Genomic DNA, 16,840 nt, shown 5'->3' on the forward strand with positions numbered 1-16,840 from the left:
AAAACAAGTGAAAAAGGGTCTCCTCCATTCCATAGAAATCACAAATATAATCAATATTCAGTTTCAATCTTTCCAAAACATTTCACGGGACAAATTATTTGTTAACATTTTAAATGAAACGTCCTTTACCTTGTTACTGATACAATATTTTTAGGAATCGTCCATGCTTTTCCTCTTACAGTATATCACCATAGATATTCAACCAAATAAATCTTACTGAGGAAATGCAGTATCACAAACAATATTCTTATTCTGTTAATTACTACATTTCAGTGGTGGAAAAAGTACCCAATTGTCATACTTTAGTAAAAGTAAAGACACCTTCAAGAATGTAGTCAGTAGTGTAAAGTATTTAAGTACAAATATTTTTTAAATACTACTTAAGTAGTTTTTATGGGTATCTGTAATTTACTATTTATATTTTTGAAAACTTTTACTACACTACACTCAATACATTTCCCCTGACACCCAAAAGTACTTGTTACATTTTGAATGCTTAGCAGAACAGGAAAACGGTCCAATTCACACACTTACCAAGAGAACATCCCCGGTCATCCCCTGCCTCTGATCTGGCGGACTCACTAAACACACATGCTTCATTTATAAATGATGTCTGAGTGTTGGAGTGTGCCCCTGGCTATCCATAAAAATAAAATAAAAAAATACTTAAGTATATTTAAAACCAAATACTTTTAGACTTCTACTCAAGTAGTATTTTACTGGGTTACTTTCACTTTTACTTGAGTCACTGTCTATTAAGGTATCTTTACTTTTACTCAAGTACGACAATTTGGTACATTTTCAACCCCTGTAGTTAAAGTAAAAGTTGTCAAGAATATAAATAGGAAAGTAAATTAAAGATACCCATAAAAAATACTTAAAGAGGAGGAATGCTGCAGCAGCCCACAAGGTGTGCTGCAGTATAACACAACTTTTAAAGGAGCAACCACTATTCTTTAGTACTTGAAAGTATTTTTACTTAAGTACTTTATACCACTGCTACATTTATACTTGAGGATGTTAATATTTTCAATGAATATATTATATATTATCATACTTACATCAACCACAGAGGAATTTTTCAAAAACAATAAAGCCCCCCTTTGGAATCGCATAAAAAACATTGTATATTATTTAAGGGTTAATGGAATTCTAAATGTATCAAGACATTCCCCCTATGAGAGTACATATCCATCCTCATTCAGTAACTGACCAACCAAAATGACTTTATTCTCAAACCACTTTAGAAAAAAGTGACTTATTTTCTTTGTTGTAGTATCTATGAGGGGAAAAATGTTTATATGCTAAAATCCAAGCTAAAAGTGCCTGCTCATGGAAATTGGCCAATGTTACACCAAAATAGAAATTCTAAACCACCAACTGAGTCAAACAGTAATTAAAAATGTTATGGAAGACATTCTTAAAGTACAGTGCCTTCGGAAAGTATTCAGACACCTTGACTTTTTCCACATTTTGTTACGCTACAGCCTTATTCTAAAATGTATTAAATATTTTTTTCCCCTCATCAATCTACACACAATACCCCATAATGTCAAAGCAAAAACATGTTTTTAGACATTTTTGCAAATAAAAAATGGAAATATTACATTTACATAAATATTCAGACCCTTCACTCAATACTTTGTTGAAGCACCTTTGCCAGCGATTACAGCATTGAGTCTTCTTGGGTGTGACGCTACAAGCTTGGCACACCTGTATTTGGGGAGTTTCTCCCATTGTTCTCTGCAGATCCTCTCAAGCTCTGTCAGGTTGGATGGGGAGCTTTGCTTCACAACTATTTTCAGGTCTCTCCAGAGATGTTTGATCAGGTTCAAGTCCGGGCTCTGGCTGGGTCACTCATGGACATTCAGAGACTTGTCCCGAAGCCAGTTCTGCATTGTCTTGGCTGTGTGCTTATGGTCGTTGTCTTGTTGGAAGGTGAACCTTCACCTCAGTCTGAGGTCCTGAGAGCTCTGGAGCAGGTTTTCATCAAGGATCTCTCTGTACTTTGCTTCGTTCATCTTTGCCTCAATCCTGACTAGTCTCCCAGTCCCTGCCGCTGAAAAACAGCCCCACAGCATGATGCTGCCACCACCATGCTTCACCGCAGGGATGGTGCCAGGTTTCCTCCAGATGTGATGCTTGGCATTCAGGACAAAGAGTTCAATCTTGGTTTCGTTAGACCAGAGAATCTTGTTTCTTATGGTATGAGAGTCTTTACGTGCCTTTTATAAAACTCCAAGTGGGATGTCATGTGCCTTTTACTGAGGAGTCTGGCCAACCTGATTGGTGGAGTGCTGCAGAAATGGTTGTCCTTCTGGAAGGTTCTCCCATCTCCACAGAGAAACTCTAGAGCTCTGTCAGAGTGACCATCGGGTTCTTGGTCACCTCCCTGACAAAGGCCCTTCTCCCCCGATTGCTCAGTTTGGCCGGGCGGCCAGCTCTAGAAAGAAGCTTGGTGGTTCCAAACTTCTTCCATTTAAGAATGATGGAGGCCACTGTGTCCTTGGGGACCTTCAGTGCTGCAGAAATATTTTGGTACCTTTCCCCAGATCTGTGCCTCAACATAATCCTGTCTTGGACCTCTATGGACAATTGCCCTCGACCTCATGGCTTGGTTTTTGCTCTGACATGCAGTAACAACTGTGGGACCAACTATAGACAGGTGTGTGCCTTTCCAAATCATGTCCAATCAATTGAATTTACCACAGGTGGACTCCAATCAAGTTATAGAAACATGTCAAGAATGATCAATGGAAACAGGATGCACCTGAGCTCAATTTTGAGTCTCATAGCAAAGGGGTCTGAATACTTATGTAAATAAGGTATTTCTGTTTGGTTTTTTTTATATACATTTGCTTTGTCATTATGGGGTATATTGTGTGTAGATTGCTGAGGATATTTAGTTTTTTATCTATTTTTGAATAAGTTGCGGGGCCTGAATACTTTCCGAAGACACTGTACTTCAGAATCCAATTTATTTAAAACGTTTTATTTAGAGTATTGAAATCTAAAACCCTGTTCTTGGGTATTATTGAGAATATCTTTCCGTAGATAGTGAGGCTTCTAAGTCCTTCACAATTGTAGGGGGCAATTCAAGTGATAATGAGTCATAAACCGACCTACCATACAATTAAATATCTTCTAGTAACTAGAGGTTACACTTATTTTGGTTTTCTTAAAAATGGGGTTAAACTTCAAATGACTCCTTTGTTTTTCTTCCTTGCATATAACAATACCAAGATAAGTTATCTTGTCTTTAATTGGGATACCATATACCTCCTGTAAATCACAGTCCTTGAGTGGAAATAAGACTGACTTATATTCATTTCCAAAAATGATACCAAGGAAAACTGTTCAATACAGGAAACTGCGTTGGTGACCTCATTCCTGTCTCTCAAAAATATGGTGGTATCATCAGCCAGTTGACATAATTCTAATTCCATGCCAAGTGCTGAAATACATTGAATATTCACATTCTTGATATGAAGAGCCATAAATTGAGTAACCAATAAAAAGGAAAATGGACTACTTCCCCCTTTGATACAGTATGTAGCCTACTCTCGATATAAACATTATGTCGTTTTAGGTGAACTGTAGCCAGCAGAGGGCCCCCAAATCCATTGGTAATGTATTACATCATAGTCTTTTTAGAAACAACTGCACTGAAATCCCTGATTGTCATTCTGTTCAAAACATACCACAAGAATGATCTGCTTTCGTCCACTATTTCCCATATTATTTCCCAGGTGGGTGCACAGGCCCTACAAATCAACATTCAGGGCCTCTAAGAAAAACATGAAATTAAAATCAATTGAATCCAAATGATTTATGTCGGGGCATGTATGTCTTTATTTTCAACGCGGGAACAACAATGCTAGGTGCGGCTCTGTCTATAGAGTGATAGTGGAAGCACTATAGACCACATACACTAGTGTTAGCAGATATTAATTGAATTGGACTCTTTCAGATTACTACTAGCAAGAGTGTATATCATAGAAGACATTTACTTTAAGAAATACCTATACAAATCAAGCTTAAAATAATGACTGGGCCCTCTCTAATAACCAAGCACAAAGCACTTGGGCTCCAGAGTGGCTCCACTGCTTCTCAGTGCTAGAGGTGTCACTACAGACCCTGGTTCGATTACAGGCTGTATGACAACCAGATGTGATTGGGAGTCCCATAGGGTGGTGCACAATTAGCATAAAAGTAGGCATCATGCAAAACCACAAGTCCCTGCAAGCTCCTGCATGTCATCTCTAGCTGACACCTTTGCTAACAGGTATTGTGTCAGTTTAAAATGTACACAAGACAGTTCACAGAATTGTCAATTTAAAGAAATATAGCCAATGTATTATGACTCATACTGTAGTACTCTATACACGTGCTGCGTTAAACCAATTTCATAGTTTCTTAGTTCCCGACTTGCACATGAATGGGGCAGAAGTTGATAAAGAGCAACTGCATAAATTTGAAGTGGACTGCAGTCAAAACTTCATGACCTTAAATCAAATGTTTTTTGTTCATGCAGTCAGTCATGTAGGCACATCCAAATAATGCAACACACTTTGGAAGGAGTCACCTATAGTCGTGGCCAAAAGTTTTGAGAATGACACAAATATACATTTTCACAAAGTCTGCTGCCTCAGTTTGTATGATGGAAATGTGCATATACTCCAGAATGTTATGAAGAGTGATCAGATGAATTGCAATTAATTGCAAAGTCCCTCTTTGCCATGCAAATTAATTGAATCCCCAAAAAACGTTTCCACTGTATTTCAGCCCTGCCACAAAAGGACCAGCTGACATCCTGTCAGTGATTCTCTCGTTAACACAGGTGTGAGTGTTGACGAGGACAAGGCTGGAGATCACTCTGTCATGCTGATTGAGTTCGAATAACAGACTGGAAGCTTCAAAAGGAGGGTGGTGCTTGGAATCATTGTTCTTCCTCTGTCAACCATGGTTACCTGCAAGGAAACACGTGCCGTCATCATTGCTTTGCACAAAAAGGGCTTCACAGGCAAGGATATTGCTGCCAGTAAGATTGCACCTAAATCAACCATTTATCGGATCATCAAGAACTTCAAGGAGAGCGGTTCAATTGCTGTGAAGAAGGCCTCAGGGCGCCCAAGAAAGTCCAGCAAGTGCCAGGACCGTCTCCTAAAGTTGACTCAGCTGAGGGATCGGGGCACCACCAAGTACAGAGCTTGCTCAGGAATGGCAGAAGGCAGGTGTGAGCGCATCGGCACACACAGTGAGGCGAAGACTTTTGGAGGATGGCCTGGTGTCAAGAAGGGCAGCAAAGAAACCACTTCTCTCCAGGAAAAACATCAGGGACAGACTGATATTCTCCAAAAGGTACAGGGATTGGACTGCTGAGTACTGGGTTAAAGTCATTTTCTCTGATGAATCCCCTTTCCGATTGTTTGGGGCATCCGGAAAAAAGCTTGTCCAGAAAAGACAAGGTGAGCGCTACCATCAGTCCTGTGTCATGCCAACAGTAAAGCATCCTGAGACCATTCATGTGTGGGGTTGCTTCTCAGCCAAGGGAGTGGGCTCACTCACAATTTTACCTAAGAACACAGCCATGAATAAAGAATGGTACCAACACTCCAAGAGCAACTTCTCCCAACCATCCAGGAACAGTTTGGTGACGAACAATGCCTTTTCCAGCATGATGGAGCACCTTGCCGTAAGGCAAAAGTGATAACTAAGTGGCTCGGGGAACAAAACATCAATATTTTGGGTCCATGGCCAGGAAACTCCCCAAAAAGAAGGGTCAACACTGCAAATATTGACTCTTTGCATCAACTTCATGTAATTGTCAATAAAAGCCGTTGACACTTATGAAATGCCTGTAATTATACTTCAGTATTCCATAGTAACATCTGACAAAAATATCTAAAGACACTGAAGCAGAAAACTTTGTGGAAATTAATATTTGTGTCGTTCTCAAAACTTTTGGCCACGACTGTACTTGACAAAATAGATCAGCTCGAACGCCCCCGCGGTCTCGCTTAAACTCGAGATGCTGGTGGAAAGAAGGAAGACGTAATGAAGTGAGGATCTCTGGGTTGTTGCAATGGTCAGATTATCAGTTTATTTCCACAGATTCTACAACCCGGAGTTGCTATGAAGGTACAATTATTTTCAAAATATTTGTAGTTAATTCTACTTTTCTCAATTCTCAGTAGGTTATTGCTGTCAAGCTAGCTAGCTGTAGTTGACTGTCAGCAAATATACTAGCTAACGTTTGATTGCTCAGTTTTTTGTTGTTAGTTTTTTGTTCACAAGCTAGTTAGCTAACAATAAATAGATAGTTAACTAGCTTTATATATCCAGCTAACGTTAGCTATGTTGAGTGAGCTGAGTTCAATCATCTCTATATGTAGCATTGATGCTTAGTAACTAATGTAGATAGCTATTAGCTACTGTCAGTATGAAGCTAGGTACAGCTACATGTTGCCGAAATAGGCTAACTAACTAGCTAGCTACTTGGCTAGATTTTCTTTTCTAACTGTATATGAGTTAGCTAGCTAGATTAAATAGTTTATTCAGGCAAATTCTCGATAACCAGTATTCATGTTCAATGTCAGTACTATTGATGATTGTCCTCACCACCAAGGGGGAGTAGCACAGTAATGGCTTGATGTTTTGCATCTGTGACTAACGCTAGGCTACTAGCTAGCACGGTCACTAGATTGACTGTTTGTCTTGCCTTGTTTGTGACTGATATTTGTGATTTGAATGGATAGTTCAAATCCTCCCTCCTAGGAAGAAAGCTTCTGGTCAATTATTGATTTTTGGAATGTATGTTAGTTGTCTGTAGGCTGTTTGGTTCCACATCTGTAGAAATCCTAACGCTCGCTCATTGGGCATAATATTTAGCCTTTACACTGGGAGTTCTAATGTTCATATACGATTATCAGATTGTTAACCACTTAATGCATTTAAAAAAAAAAATTCTACCATCTCTCTTCAATGAATATGCATTATTAAGGATACAAACACATACTTTATTTAATTTAATCATGATACAATCTCAAACTTAGACAGCTGTGGTATTTTTCAGATATTAATGGATGATGATTGGTAGAACCTTGTGTAATTCAGATCAGTAGGGGACTCAATGCAGGTACAAGTCAATGTACACAAGCTGATTTACCAGGAGAAACTGCACCTTCAAGAGAAACACCCCACAACGCATCCAAAAAATGTAAATATGAATATATTTAGACTAACAGCAGCAGAAAATGGAACAATATTACAACAGTAGTAACAATAGTAGTACACATTTATGCACAAATTGACCTGTTGCCTTAATAAATATATTCCTATATTTGACTACTGCACAGTACTATTGTTCATGTGACAGAGACTAGTATAAAAAGTAATGGGCAAATGATAGGGCCTACGTTTGGAAACGGATTACCCCATTGACAGAGATGGGAGTTGAACTGAAATTGATTTTGTGGAATTATCTTCCCATGTCAATACAGGGGAATGCATTCTCTACTATGAAATTGCCAGGGAACAGATATCGAGTTATCATTTGCAGCCACTCATCGAGGTAATTAGTCAGTTAGTTTATCTGATGCATTAATCATTTCTCCACTACACACCTTCACTTTCTCACACATTCTCCCCTGCAGACAAAAGTGTCCCATTTAGATAAGCTTTGATAGGATGTGTTGGATGTAGGTCTATTAGGGCTGGTCATCATGCAGTCCCTGGGCATGTCTAGTCTATTGTGCCGTCGTCAGTCACCACAGAGCTATGGGCTATGCTTTTCATTTCCTCAGCCATAACAAAGTGACGCCTCCAGCCTCTCCTGTGGCTGCAATATTAAGAGTATAATAGCCTGTGTTTCCTTGACCACTCTATTTTTAGATGTTTTCACACTTGCAATAACCTGTGCAATACATTGCGGCATCAAGCCAATCTGTTTGTAGGTATCACTGTGATAATGACTATAGGGTGTCTGGTGTTGCACAGATGGGTCCTAGCTCAAGGAGAGGAGGCTTGTCGACACTACAGGGCTGTTGCTGGTGATGTTTGACAGGGATAACTCCTTCTCACGTCTGTGGAGCTCTGGAGTCTCTTAACACTGCTGTCTGTGTTCTCCAGGCTGGGGCCTCGTCCATGTGGGCTTCATGCTGTGGTCTGCTGAATGAAGTCATGGGCACAGGGGCAGTGAGAGGCCAGCAGCCTGGGTTCGGAGCCGGTGCCGGACCCTTCCGGTTTGCCCCCAGCGCAGGATATTCCACATATCCGCCCACAACCTCAGGGAGCCCCAGCCTCGTATGTAAGGCTTGTGGCCAGGCCTTCTCTGTCTTCAGGAGGAAGGTAGGTGTTGGGTTTGGGGACCATTGGGGTAGCTAGTAGACTTATTGTGTGAATGGCCTATATGATTGTAGGCCAGTCCCAGATGGTTAGAGGGTGTTTTATAGGCTTTGGGGTGATGGCTAGAGTGTGTCTGATAAGCTTTGGGGTAATCAAGAAGGAACCTGTTTGGGTGTTTGAGCCATAGAATAGTTTATAATTGGTATTGACTGAGGAGACACAATAACATTGAATGCACTGATATTCTTATATATTTTATTAGATCTGGTCAGAGTAGCCCTCATATGTTTATTCAAACATACACACCCTACCACACTAGGCCTACATGTTAAGTAAGGGCCAGTGTTGATTAGTTCCGTCCTTAAACGTAATCTGATGTGTCCTCCGAGAGAGCCAAGATAAGAGATGCTGAATACAGCCAGTTACGTCATGAGACTGCACTTACAAGCCCATGGCACAGCAGTGGTAATTGCTACACTCCAAATCAAATTGTATTTGTCACATGAGCCGAATACAACCGGTGTAGACCTTAACGTGAAATGCTTACTTACAAGCCCTTAACCAACAATGCAATATTTACTAAATAAACTAAAGAGGGAGAAAAAAAGTTACACAATAAAATAACAATAACGAGGCTATATACAGGGGGTATCGGTACCAAGTCAATGTGCGGGGGTACAAGTTAGTCGAGGTATTTGAGGTAATATGTACATGTACGTAGGGGTAAAGTGACTATGCATAGATAATAAACAGCAAGTAGCAGCAGTGTAAAAAAAAAAGGGGGGGGGGTCACTGGAAATAGTCTGGGTAGCCATTTGATTAACTGTTCAGCGGTCTTATGGCTTTGGGGTAGAAGCTATTAAGCTATGTTGAGAAAACCACATGTTTTTGTTGTAATGTAGTCTGTGGTAAACAAAAATAACTTAGGCTACTTCTTTAGTGTAGATTTAGATCAGTGTGAGGTTTTGTGGCTGATGCAGGCTAATGCTATGGTCTGAAGTTTGTTAGAAGAATTTCTAGGTAAGCACTGTGCCTCATCAAAGGTCTAGCCAGAATTCATCAAATGGCAGGGGGAAGGGGGTCTGTTGTGATGACAGAGGCAGACGACATCTCCATATTGCTGGGTTGAATTCCTTTACTCTGTCTGAACTGGTCCCTCTGCTGCTCTGCGTCACCATGCCAACACAGCGCTTAATCATGCCGCTTGCGTGTTATTACTGTTTGATGTTTGTGACATGAAATAAAGAACTGCCTGCCTCCCGTCCGACTGTCTGGAGAGGGAGGGGAACAGATGCACATGATTGAAAAAATGCAGTAACGGAAAAAAGACATCGACCTTCTGCTTCCTCATGGCTTATTTTGGGCTCCAATACCCCACATTCCTCATCTGTCCAACATAGCCTGTGAAGGTTCTATTGATGATTTCAGAATCTGTGTTGCTTTGTTCAGAACAAACAATCGTTCAAGGTGTATAGAGGGAGATGATTGCGCAATTTAATAATTGAATGAGACATGATTTAATCTACCATCTGCATGAATGTTTTAGTGGAGACAAGTTCTACATGCAGGATATTGTTAGCCTAGAGTACTGGGCAGTCTTTGTGGATCCTATTAAGGCACAGTGTGCCCTGGGGCCTACATTATCCTGTGTCCATGTCACTTAGCCTGTCTCTCCACCTGCTTAATGCGCACACTCTATCTCTCTCTCCCCCAGCATATCTGCTGCGACTGTAAGAAGAGTTTCTGCACTCTGTGCTCTGTGCTTCAGGAGAACCTGCGTATATGTGCCACATGTCACCTGCTGAAGGGGACGGCCTTCCAGAGACCACAGCTGATGCGGCTGAGGGTCAAAGACCTGCGGCAGTACCTGCTGCTACGCAACGTCCCCACAGACACCTGCAGGGAGAAGGAGGACCTGGTGGACCTGGTGCTGTGTCACCAGGGGACAGAGGGGGAGGAGGACCCCGACAACCCCCTCTACACCCCGCCCCCCTCCGCCGCACGTTCCACCTCCGAGCTGTCTGCGCTCTCAGTCTCCGCCTCTCAAGGGGAAGCTCTCAGCAGGAGCGACAGCTCAGGGACAACCAACCAGGTACATGTCATGCAGGTAGAGAGTGAGTGTAAAAGGTGTTACGTCTGCTCTGAAAGTGACTGAGGTCTAAATTAAGAGATGACTGCTACAAATACCTGTACTTTGCCTGCTCAGCTGGTGCAGAGAGCATTAGAAGCTTTACTATGAATGGGAACATAGTAGTCCCCGAGGTATCAGTGGACTAAACAGCAGGTGATTCATCCTAATCCCTGCCTGGACTGGAAGGATTTGTAGTGCTCTGTGGAGGTTTCTGTCTGAGTTGGCCTGTTGCGGTGACCATATTACCGGCAGACATGACCGCAGTAATATTCCACGTGACCGTTGAGTCATGGTAATCTCCTCTTATGCGCTCAGGACATGCATTGGTAGTACCCAACTCACTAACGACCATCAGGTCCACTGGAGGCTGCTGATGTAACATTCCGCTGATTCCGCTCCAGCCATTACCACGAGCCCATTCTCCCCAATTAAGGAGACACCAACCTCCTGGGATCAGGTCCTAATGGTCTTGTACCCAGGGCTCTATTGTCCCTCCTTCAGGTCCTAATGGCCTGGTACTCAGGGCTCTATTGTCCCTCCTTCAGGTCCTAATGGCCTGGTACTCGGGGCTCTATTGTCCCTCCATCAGGTCCTAATGGTCTGGTACTCAGGGCTCTATTGTCCCTCCATCAGGTCCTAATGGTCTGGTACTCAGGGCTCTATTGTCCCTCCATCAGGTCCTAATGGTCTGGTACTCAGGGCTCTATTGTCCCTCCATCAGGTCCTAATGGTCTGGTACTCAGGGCTCTATTGTCCCTCCTTCAGGTCCTAATGGCTTGGTACTCAGGGCTCTATTGCCCCTCCATCAGGTCATTAATGGCCTGCTACTCAGGGCTCTATTGTCCCTCTAACCACACTGACATCAATCCAAATACACTTATCATCAAAACAGTATTGTGATTTTTTTTTTTAAACTCACCTCACTGTGATTGATCAATTTGAAGTAAGAAGTTCAACAACCTGTTGAAACTGAGTGGAAAACATGGTTGTTGTGGATGTTGTTTCAAAGCCAATGAAATGGACAGCGCTTTCTAAGGTGACGATTATTTCAAAACACCCACACGCATATTAGAGCTGATGCATACTCATAGGCCTATATACTGTATGAGCCCAAGCCTGAAGAAAAAAAATCCTGAATTAAAAAAATGATTGTGCCATTATACAATACATAGCCTAATAGCCTACCGCATATTACGCATGGCAGAAAAACGAAATGATTTTAAGATGTAATTGGTCCAGCCTATACTCCAAAATTAGTAATCACCTTTGAGTGTGGACTCTATTATCATGCATACTGGATAGACTGGTTACCTCATGCTACACTCCAATCTTTTTATCCATGAGTCTGGGAGAGAACATGTAGGCCTAGGCGATGCCGTTGGGTCATTGATTGTGCAGGGTGGCTTACAGAGTTAGCCTACAATTGTAGAGAATTTGTATTTGATTTTGAATAGCTTAGTATTAGGGATTTTTATAATCAATAGGCTGACCTATTACCTTTAGCTACAGAATATCTCAAACCTCCACTCATCTGGGGATGAAATTCCATTGTCATGGAAACCCCTCACAGCGAAGCCTTTTATCAGACTGGGACATTTCCAGGAGCCTGTATGGAGCTTGCTCTCAGGTTTATACAAGCCCATGACCTTCTCTCCTTTATATCATCTCCTCCCCTCTCCTTCATTCCTTTCTCGAGCGAGCAGAGAGTCAGGGTATCAACAGTTTAATGAAATATGTTTTGTTACTATTGATGTTCCCGAACAGATTTCACTTGGTTTCCCAAATTTAAGCACTGGGTAGCTGCAGGAACAGGGTTAGAGAGCCCATGGCATAGAGTTTGGGCAGAAAATCACCTGTCATGCAGCGAGAGGCTGCATGCTCCTCAAACAGTGGTTGATGAAATAACCGGAGTATCTTACCCGGCATGAGTGAAAAATGCATTTGAGTGCATACAGGTGACATGTATTTGTTCACCTGCCCGTGTTCCTGCCCATTTGATAATAGGCCATTGTAAATTGAAACAAATTTGACATAATAGTGAAGACAGAATTAAATTGAGAATAGTCTGATGGGTGAAAATCTGATCACTTGATGAGAGAACAGCAGTGTGCAGCCTGAGGCAAGGAACAGAGCACAAGCTTTTTTTTTGCAACTTTCTCAAATCATCAATAGACTATAGTCGCATCATGCAGCCCATATATGCTTTGAATTCTAATACATTTCTATCATTCTCAACTAAAGTTACCAAATAACAAAATCTAGCATATATATATATAGGACCTGTTTCAAATGATAACTTTTACGCTCAACATAGCCACTTCATATGCACACTCGCTCCAGAATGGGAAAAATATCCTTTCTATTTTATTCAGCTAAGTTCAATTATATTCTTCCTACTATAAAGTCATATAAAATAATGGCACAGAACTTATAAGCATATCTTGTCTGATAAATGACCAAGCCTATGTCATGGCGCATAGCCAGATAACATACAGTAGGCCAACTCGTATTCTGTTCTTCTAGAAAACATTTTCTTCATATCATGTTTTTTAGGCCTGCCTAAAATAGTGGATTTGTGATGGTGTATATTAAATAGATTTACTTGACTTTTTAAAATGAAGATGTTCTGAAGGCGCGCATCAGTGGCTTGTATGCCTGGAGATGCTAAACGTGTTTATGCTAATTGACGGTCAATTACCATGAGACTGGTAGTCTATTGCATGACAGTAACCGGCTGACAAAATGTAACGACCGCCACAGCCCTCCGTCTGAGTCATGTTTTTTTTGTTGTCTGTACAGGATATAGGCGACGCCACGTCTCTCTCCCTCCTGAACCTGGCACCCAGTGAGCACACACCAGAGGTAAATGATGGACCTCACTCCTAGTAGGCTGCTAACTGTAGAAAAATGTCCTCTCACAGCATCTGGAGCTTATTCAGAGGGGTGCAACGTTCTCCTGTCCTATTTGCCCCTTTCTCTCCAGTGCAGTATGTGTCATGTATGTAATGGCTTATGACTCTCCTCTCTCTCATGCAGGTGAGCCCTCAGACGCGGCCGCGAGCGCGGGCCTCTCTCTCAGACATCTCCAGCCTGAGGGACATCGAGGGCCTGTCCGTTAGACAGCTGAAGGAGATCCTGGCCAGGAACTTTGTCAACTATTCAGGCTGCTGTGAGAAGTGGGAGCTGGTAGAGCGCGTCAGCCGCCTGTACAGAGAGACGGAGGAGAACATGAAGTCATGTGAGTAGCAGTGAGCCTGGTCCCAGATCCGTTTGAGCTGGTTTGCCAACTGCTATGGTCACTACCACACCATGTTTGCCCATCAAAATGGTGTGCAGTAGTTCTTTTATCTAAATGTGTTTTCTTTCTTTCCTTCAGTGGAAAACGTGAACACAGCTATAACTGCAGGTAAAATATCACTCCTCTGTCTGTCTTTTGTGATATGTATAGTCTGTGGAACAGGAATGGAAAGGACAGCTACTTGACATGTAAACCCTTCAGTCCTCGTCAATGATATTCTAGCTCAGGATGTACAGTATCTTCATTACTGTACTGTAATATTGTACCATCAGAGTTCCTGTATCCCATCAATGCTTTGTACCAGGGGTAGATGCTGAGTTGATTTCTGTAGTACAAAAATAACATAATCAGTATTTACTGACTGTTGCTTTACTCCTTCCACACAAGTGGTGGCCTTGCCCCCTCCTCCCATCTGCAATGGAGGGATTGGAGGTAAGGTATCTGAAAAGGGCACATTTTTCCCGGGTCTCTCTTACTGTTGACCTGGTCACTCCTACCATCTCATGGCCCCTCAGCCTGCATGTAACACAGGCATCCAACCTCATACACAGCCCTTAGTCATGCATGCATGACTATCACCTTACTTACTACATGTGGTCCCACTACTACTACTGCACATCCATTGTGATGTCTTTGTATCTCATCCATACCAAAGGTACCTTCATGCCATCTGAGCATGTGTAGTTGTTGGAGGTCCTCGTTGCCCCTATTCATTGCCAAGTAAGAACCAGTCACCCAAGTGCCATCTTTAAGTTTATTACCTAGAAAGACAAGATGTCTGTTAATAACTTCACACACACATTTCTAATAAAGCTAAGTCTATACAGCTGCAAGAAGTCTGGGGTCTGAATTCACGGATACACCGTCAGGTGATGAAGGGGTCTCATTGTCATGGAAACCCCTCATAGCGAACATTTCCAGGACCCTGTATGATGCTTGCCCTCTGGTTTATACCAGCCATGACCTTCCTAAGATGAGGCACTCTGGATACAAGAGCGAGGAGATAGTTTAGTGAGCTCTCTCACTGGCAGTGCCAGTCTGTTCTACCTCTTCAGGGCTTGACATCATCATTGCTCTCCTCCACTCTGATCTGTATGGAATGTCCTTTTCTTTTGTTTTCTTCTCTGATTCCTCCCCCGTCTTCCTCCAGATGGGGAGAAGGCCCAGCTGACCAACGTGGATGACAACCTGTGCAGGATCTGCATGGACTCCGTGATCGACTGCGTCCTCCTGGAGTGTGGTCACATGGTCACCTGCACCAAGTGCGGCAAGCGGATGAGCGAGTGTCCCATCTGCAGGCAGTACGTTGTGAGAGCCGTGCACGTCTTCAAGTCCTAATGTCTCAACCCACCACTTCCACCACGTCACATCTTCAAAACATTCACCTCCAGAGAAACAGATCTATGTTGTTCTGGGTGTTCTGTTGTTATCCCCTGAAACGCTTACATTATTTGTAAACTTGATCATGAATTTGAGAAATGCAGCGTGTTTGTTTTTCCCCCACTTCATTTTTTTCTTGGGACTAATCAGTGTTTGACCAATGAAAAGGAGGGCGGCAGTCTACCCTTTTATATTAACCCATTCCATTTATAAACACATCCTTGACGTTTTCTCATCTACTGTATTTTTATGTTATGCTTTTGCTTATGTTGACTTTTAAACAAGAATGTGAGCTGTGTGTACCATCGTTCCCAGGTACCTACAGAGTGAACCACTAATTGGTAACTGGTAACTGGTAACTCCCTGTCCCAATGACCAAACCCTATCATGTAATGTCTGCCCATATAGGTCTATTTTGATTTGGAAGGAAGTCTCACATTTTGTTTTAATTCTGTCATAACGTCTTAGCACTGAATGTTAAGATGAATAAGAAAACGGGTGCTAAATACGTTAAAATGTTTTTCCTGTTTTCCGTTTGTTAGTATATCAACTTAAATTGTGGATATCGTCACTGTCTGAAAACCTTATCTCCAAAACAAACTTCAGGAAATGACCATATTTTCCCATTAACGAACATACAATTATGAAACTTCAGAAGTTATTTCGAATACATTTTCTTGGTCCTAGAGTCAAATGTTCAGAGTACAACATTGAGGGGAGTTACTGCTTTCAATAGATGAAAAACATAACTTAAAAAAAAAAGCGCTAATTCCATCAGACAGCAAAAATATGCTTTGAATGTTTTCTTTTCTTGGAAGTGGGAGGAATATTGTCTTTTTAATTAATACATTATTGTAGTTAACACAACTAATCAAATATATAGCTGCAAGTTTACTGCCACTTGTGGAATATAAAGTATATTGAGGAAAAGTGACTTGCTGTACAGTTGCATATAATGTTTCATATCAGTATGAAATGTACATATCTATTTTTTCCATTTGATTTGAATGTGTAATTGAATTGAAGATTTCCCTCATTAGTTTATTAAAGAGTAAGGATTCACTGTCAGGTGGATTGAAATGTGTTACTGCATTGGTTTGCTTGAGTGGTCTGTCCTCAAATGAGAAGCAGAGCATGATGACCGTCTGTATGGTTGCGTCCAAAATTGCACCCCATGCCCTATGGGGCTTTGAACAGTACATGGCACCCCATGCCCTATGGGGCTTTGAACAGTACATGGCACCCCATGCCCTATGGGGCTTTGAACAATAAATGGCACCCTATGGGGCTTTGAACAGCAAATGGCGCCATATGGGGCTTTGGTGAACAGTAAATGGCACCCCATGCCCTATCGGGCTTTGAACAGTAGTGCACTATATAGGCTGAGGATAGGGTTCCATTTTGGACATAGGCACTGAGATTGGGTTGGAGAGGTTTCCTGCTCTTAAAATACCATGCACTGTACAGTGTCACACAGTCAACTTCCCTTTGGAAGGGTATGCTAAACAAATTGTGCAAGGTCTGGTCTTTGTATTTGGGAATGTTTAACCTTTTATTTTGGTAATTAAAGATGAATTACAGTTTGACTTTGTCTACTTGTCTGGTATGTTGAGATGCCCAGACCACTTGTTCTTGGCAGGCCTTTGAAAAAGCAATTAACAATTTGATAAATGGGAAAATGCTTC

The 16,840-nt window shown here is 41.8% G+C and overlaps 1 protein-coding gene across 4 annotated transcripts; it reads left to right on the forward strand.

The window, feature by feature from the left end:
- Nucleotides 1-5,996: 5,996 nt before the first annotated feature.
- rnf34a (ring finger protein 34a) lies at nt 5,997-16,741 on the forward strand. Of its 4 annotated transcripts, none has more exons than XM_029762654.1 (9): nt 6,001-6,141; nt 7,117-7,219; nt 8,131-8,349; nt 10,115-10,438; nt 13,277-13,339; nt 13,514-13,715; nt 13,854-13,883; nt 14,163-14,207; nt 14,926-16,741. In XM_029762654.1, exons 2-9 carry the CDS (start codon nt 7,133-7,135, stop codon nt 15,111-15,113), a joined length of 1,158 nt encoding a protein of 385 aa, XP_029618514.1. In that variant the 5' UTR covers nt 6,001-6,141; nt 7,117-7,132; the 3' UTR covers nt 15,114-16,741. The 4 variants fall into 4 exon arrangements, with proteins under 4 accessions (XP_029618515.1, XP_029618514.1, XP_029618512.1 ...); XM_029762652.1 differs by having other exon boundaries at nt 6,003-6,141; nt 10,061-10,438; XM_029762655.1 differs by lacking the exon at nt 7,117-7,219 and having other exon boundaries at nt 5,997-6,141; nt 10,061-10,438.
- The last annotated feature ends 99 nt before the right edge of the window (nt 16,742-16,840 follow it).

The sequence above is a fragment of the Salmo trutta genome, chromosome 9, assembly GCF_901001165.1.
Source record: "Salmo trutta chromosome 9, fSalTru1.1, whole genome shotgun sequence".
Taxonomy (NCBI): Eukaryota; Metazoa; Chordata; class Actinopteri; order Salmoniformes; family Salmonidae; genus Salmo; species Salmo trutta.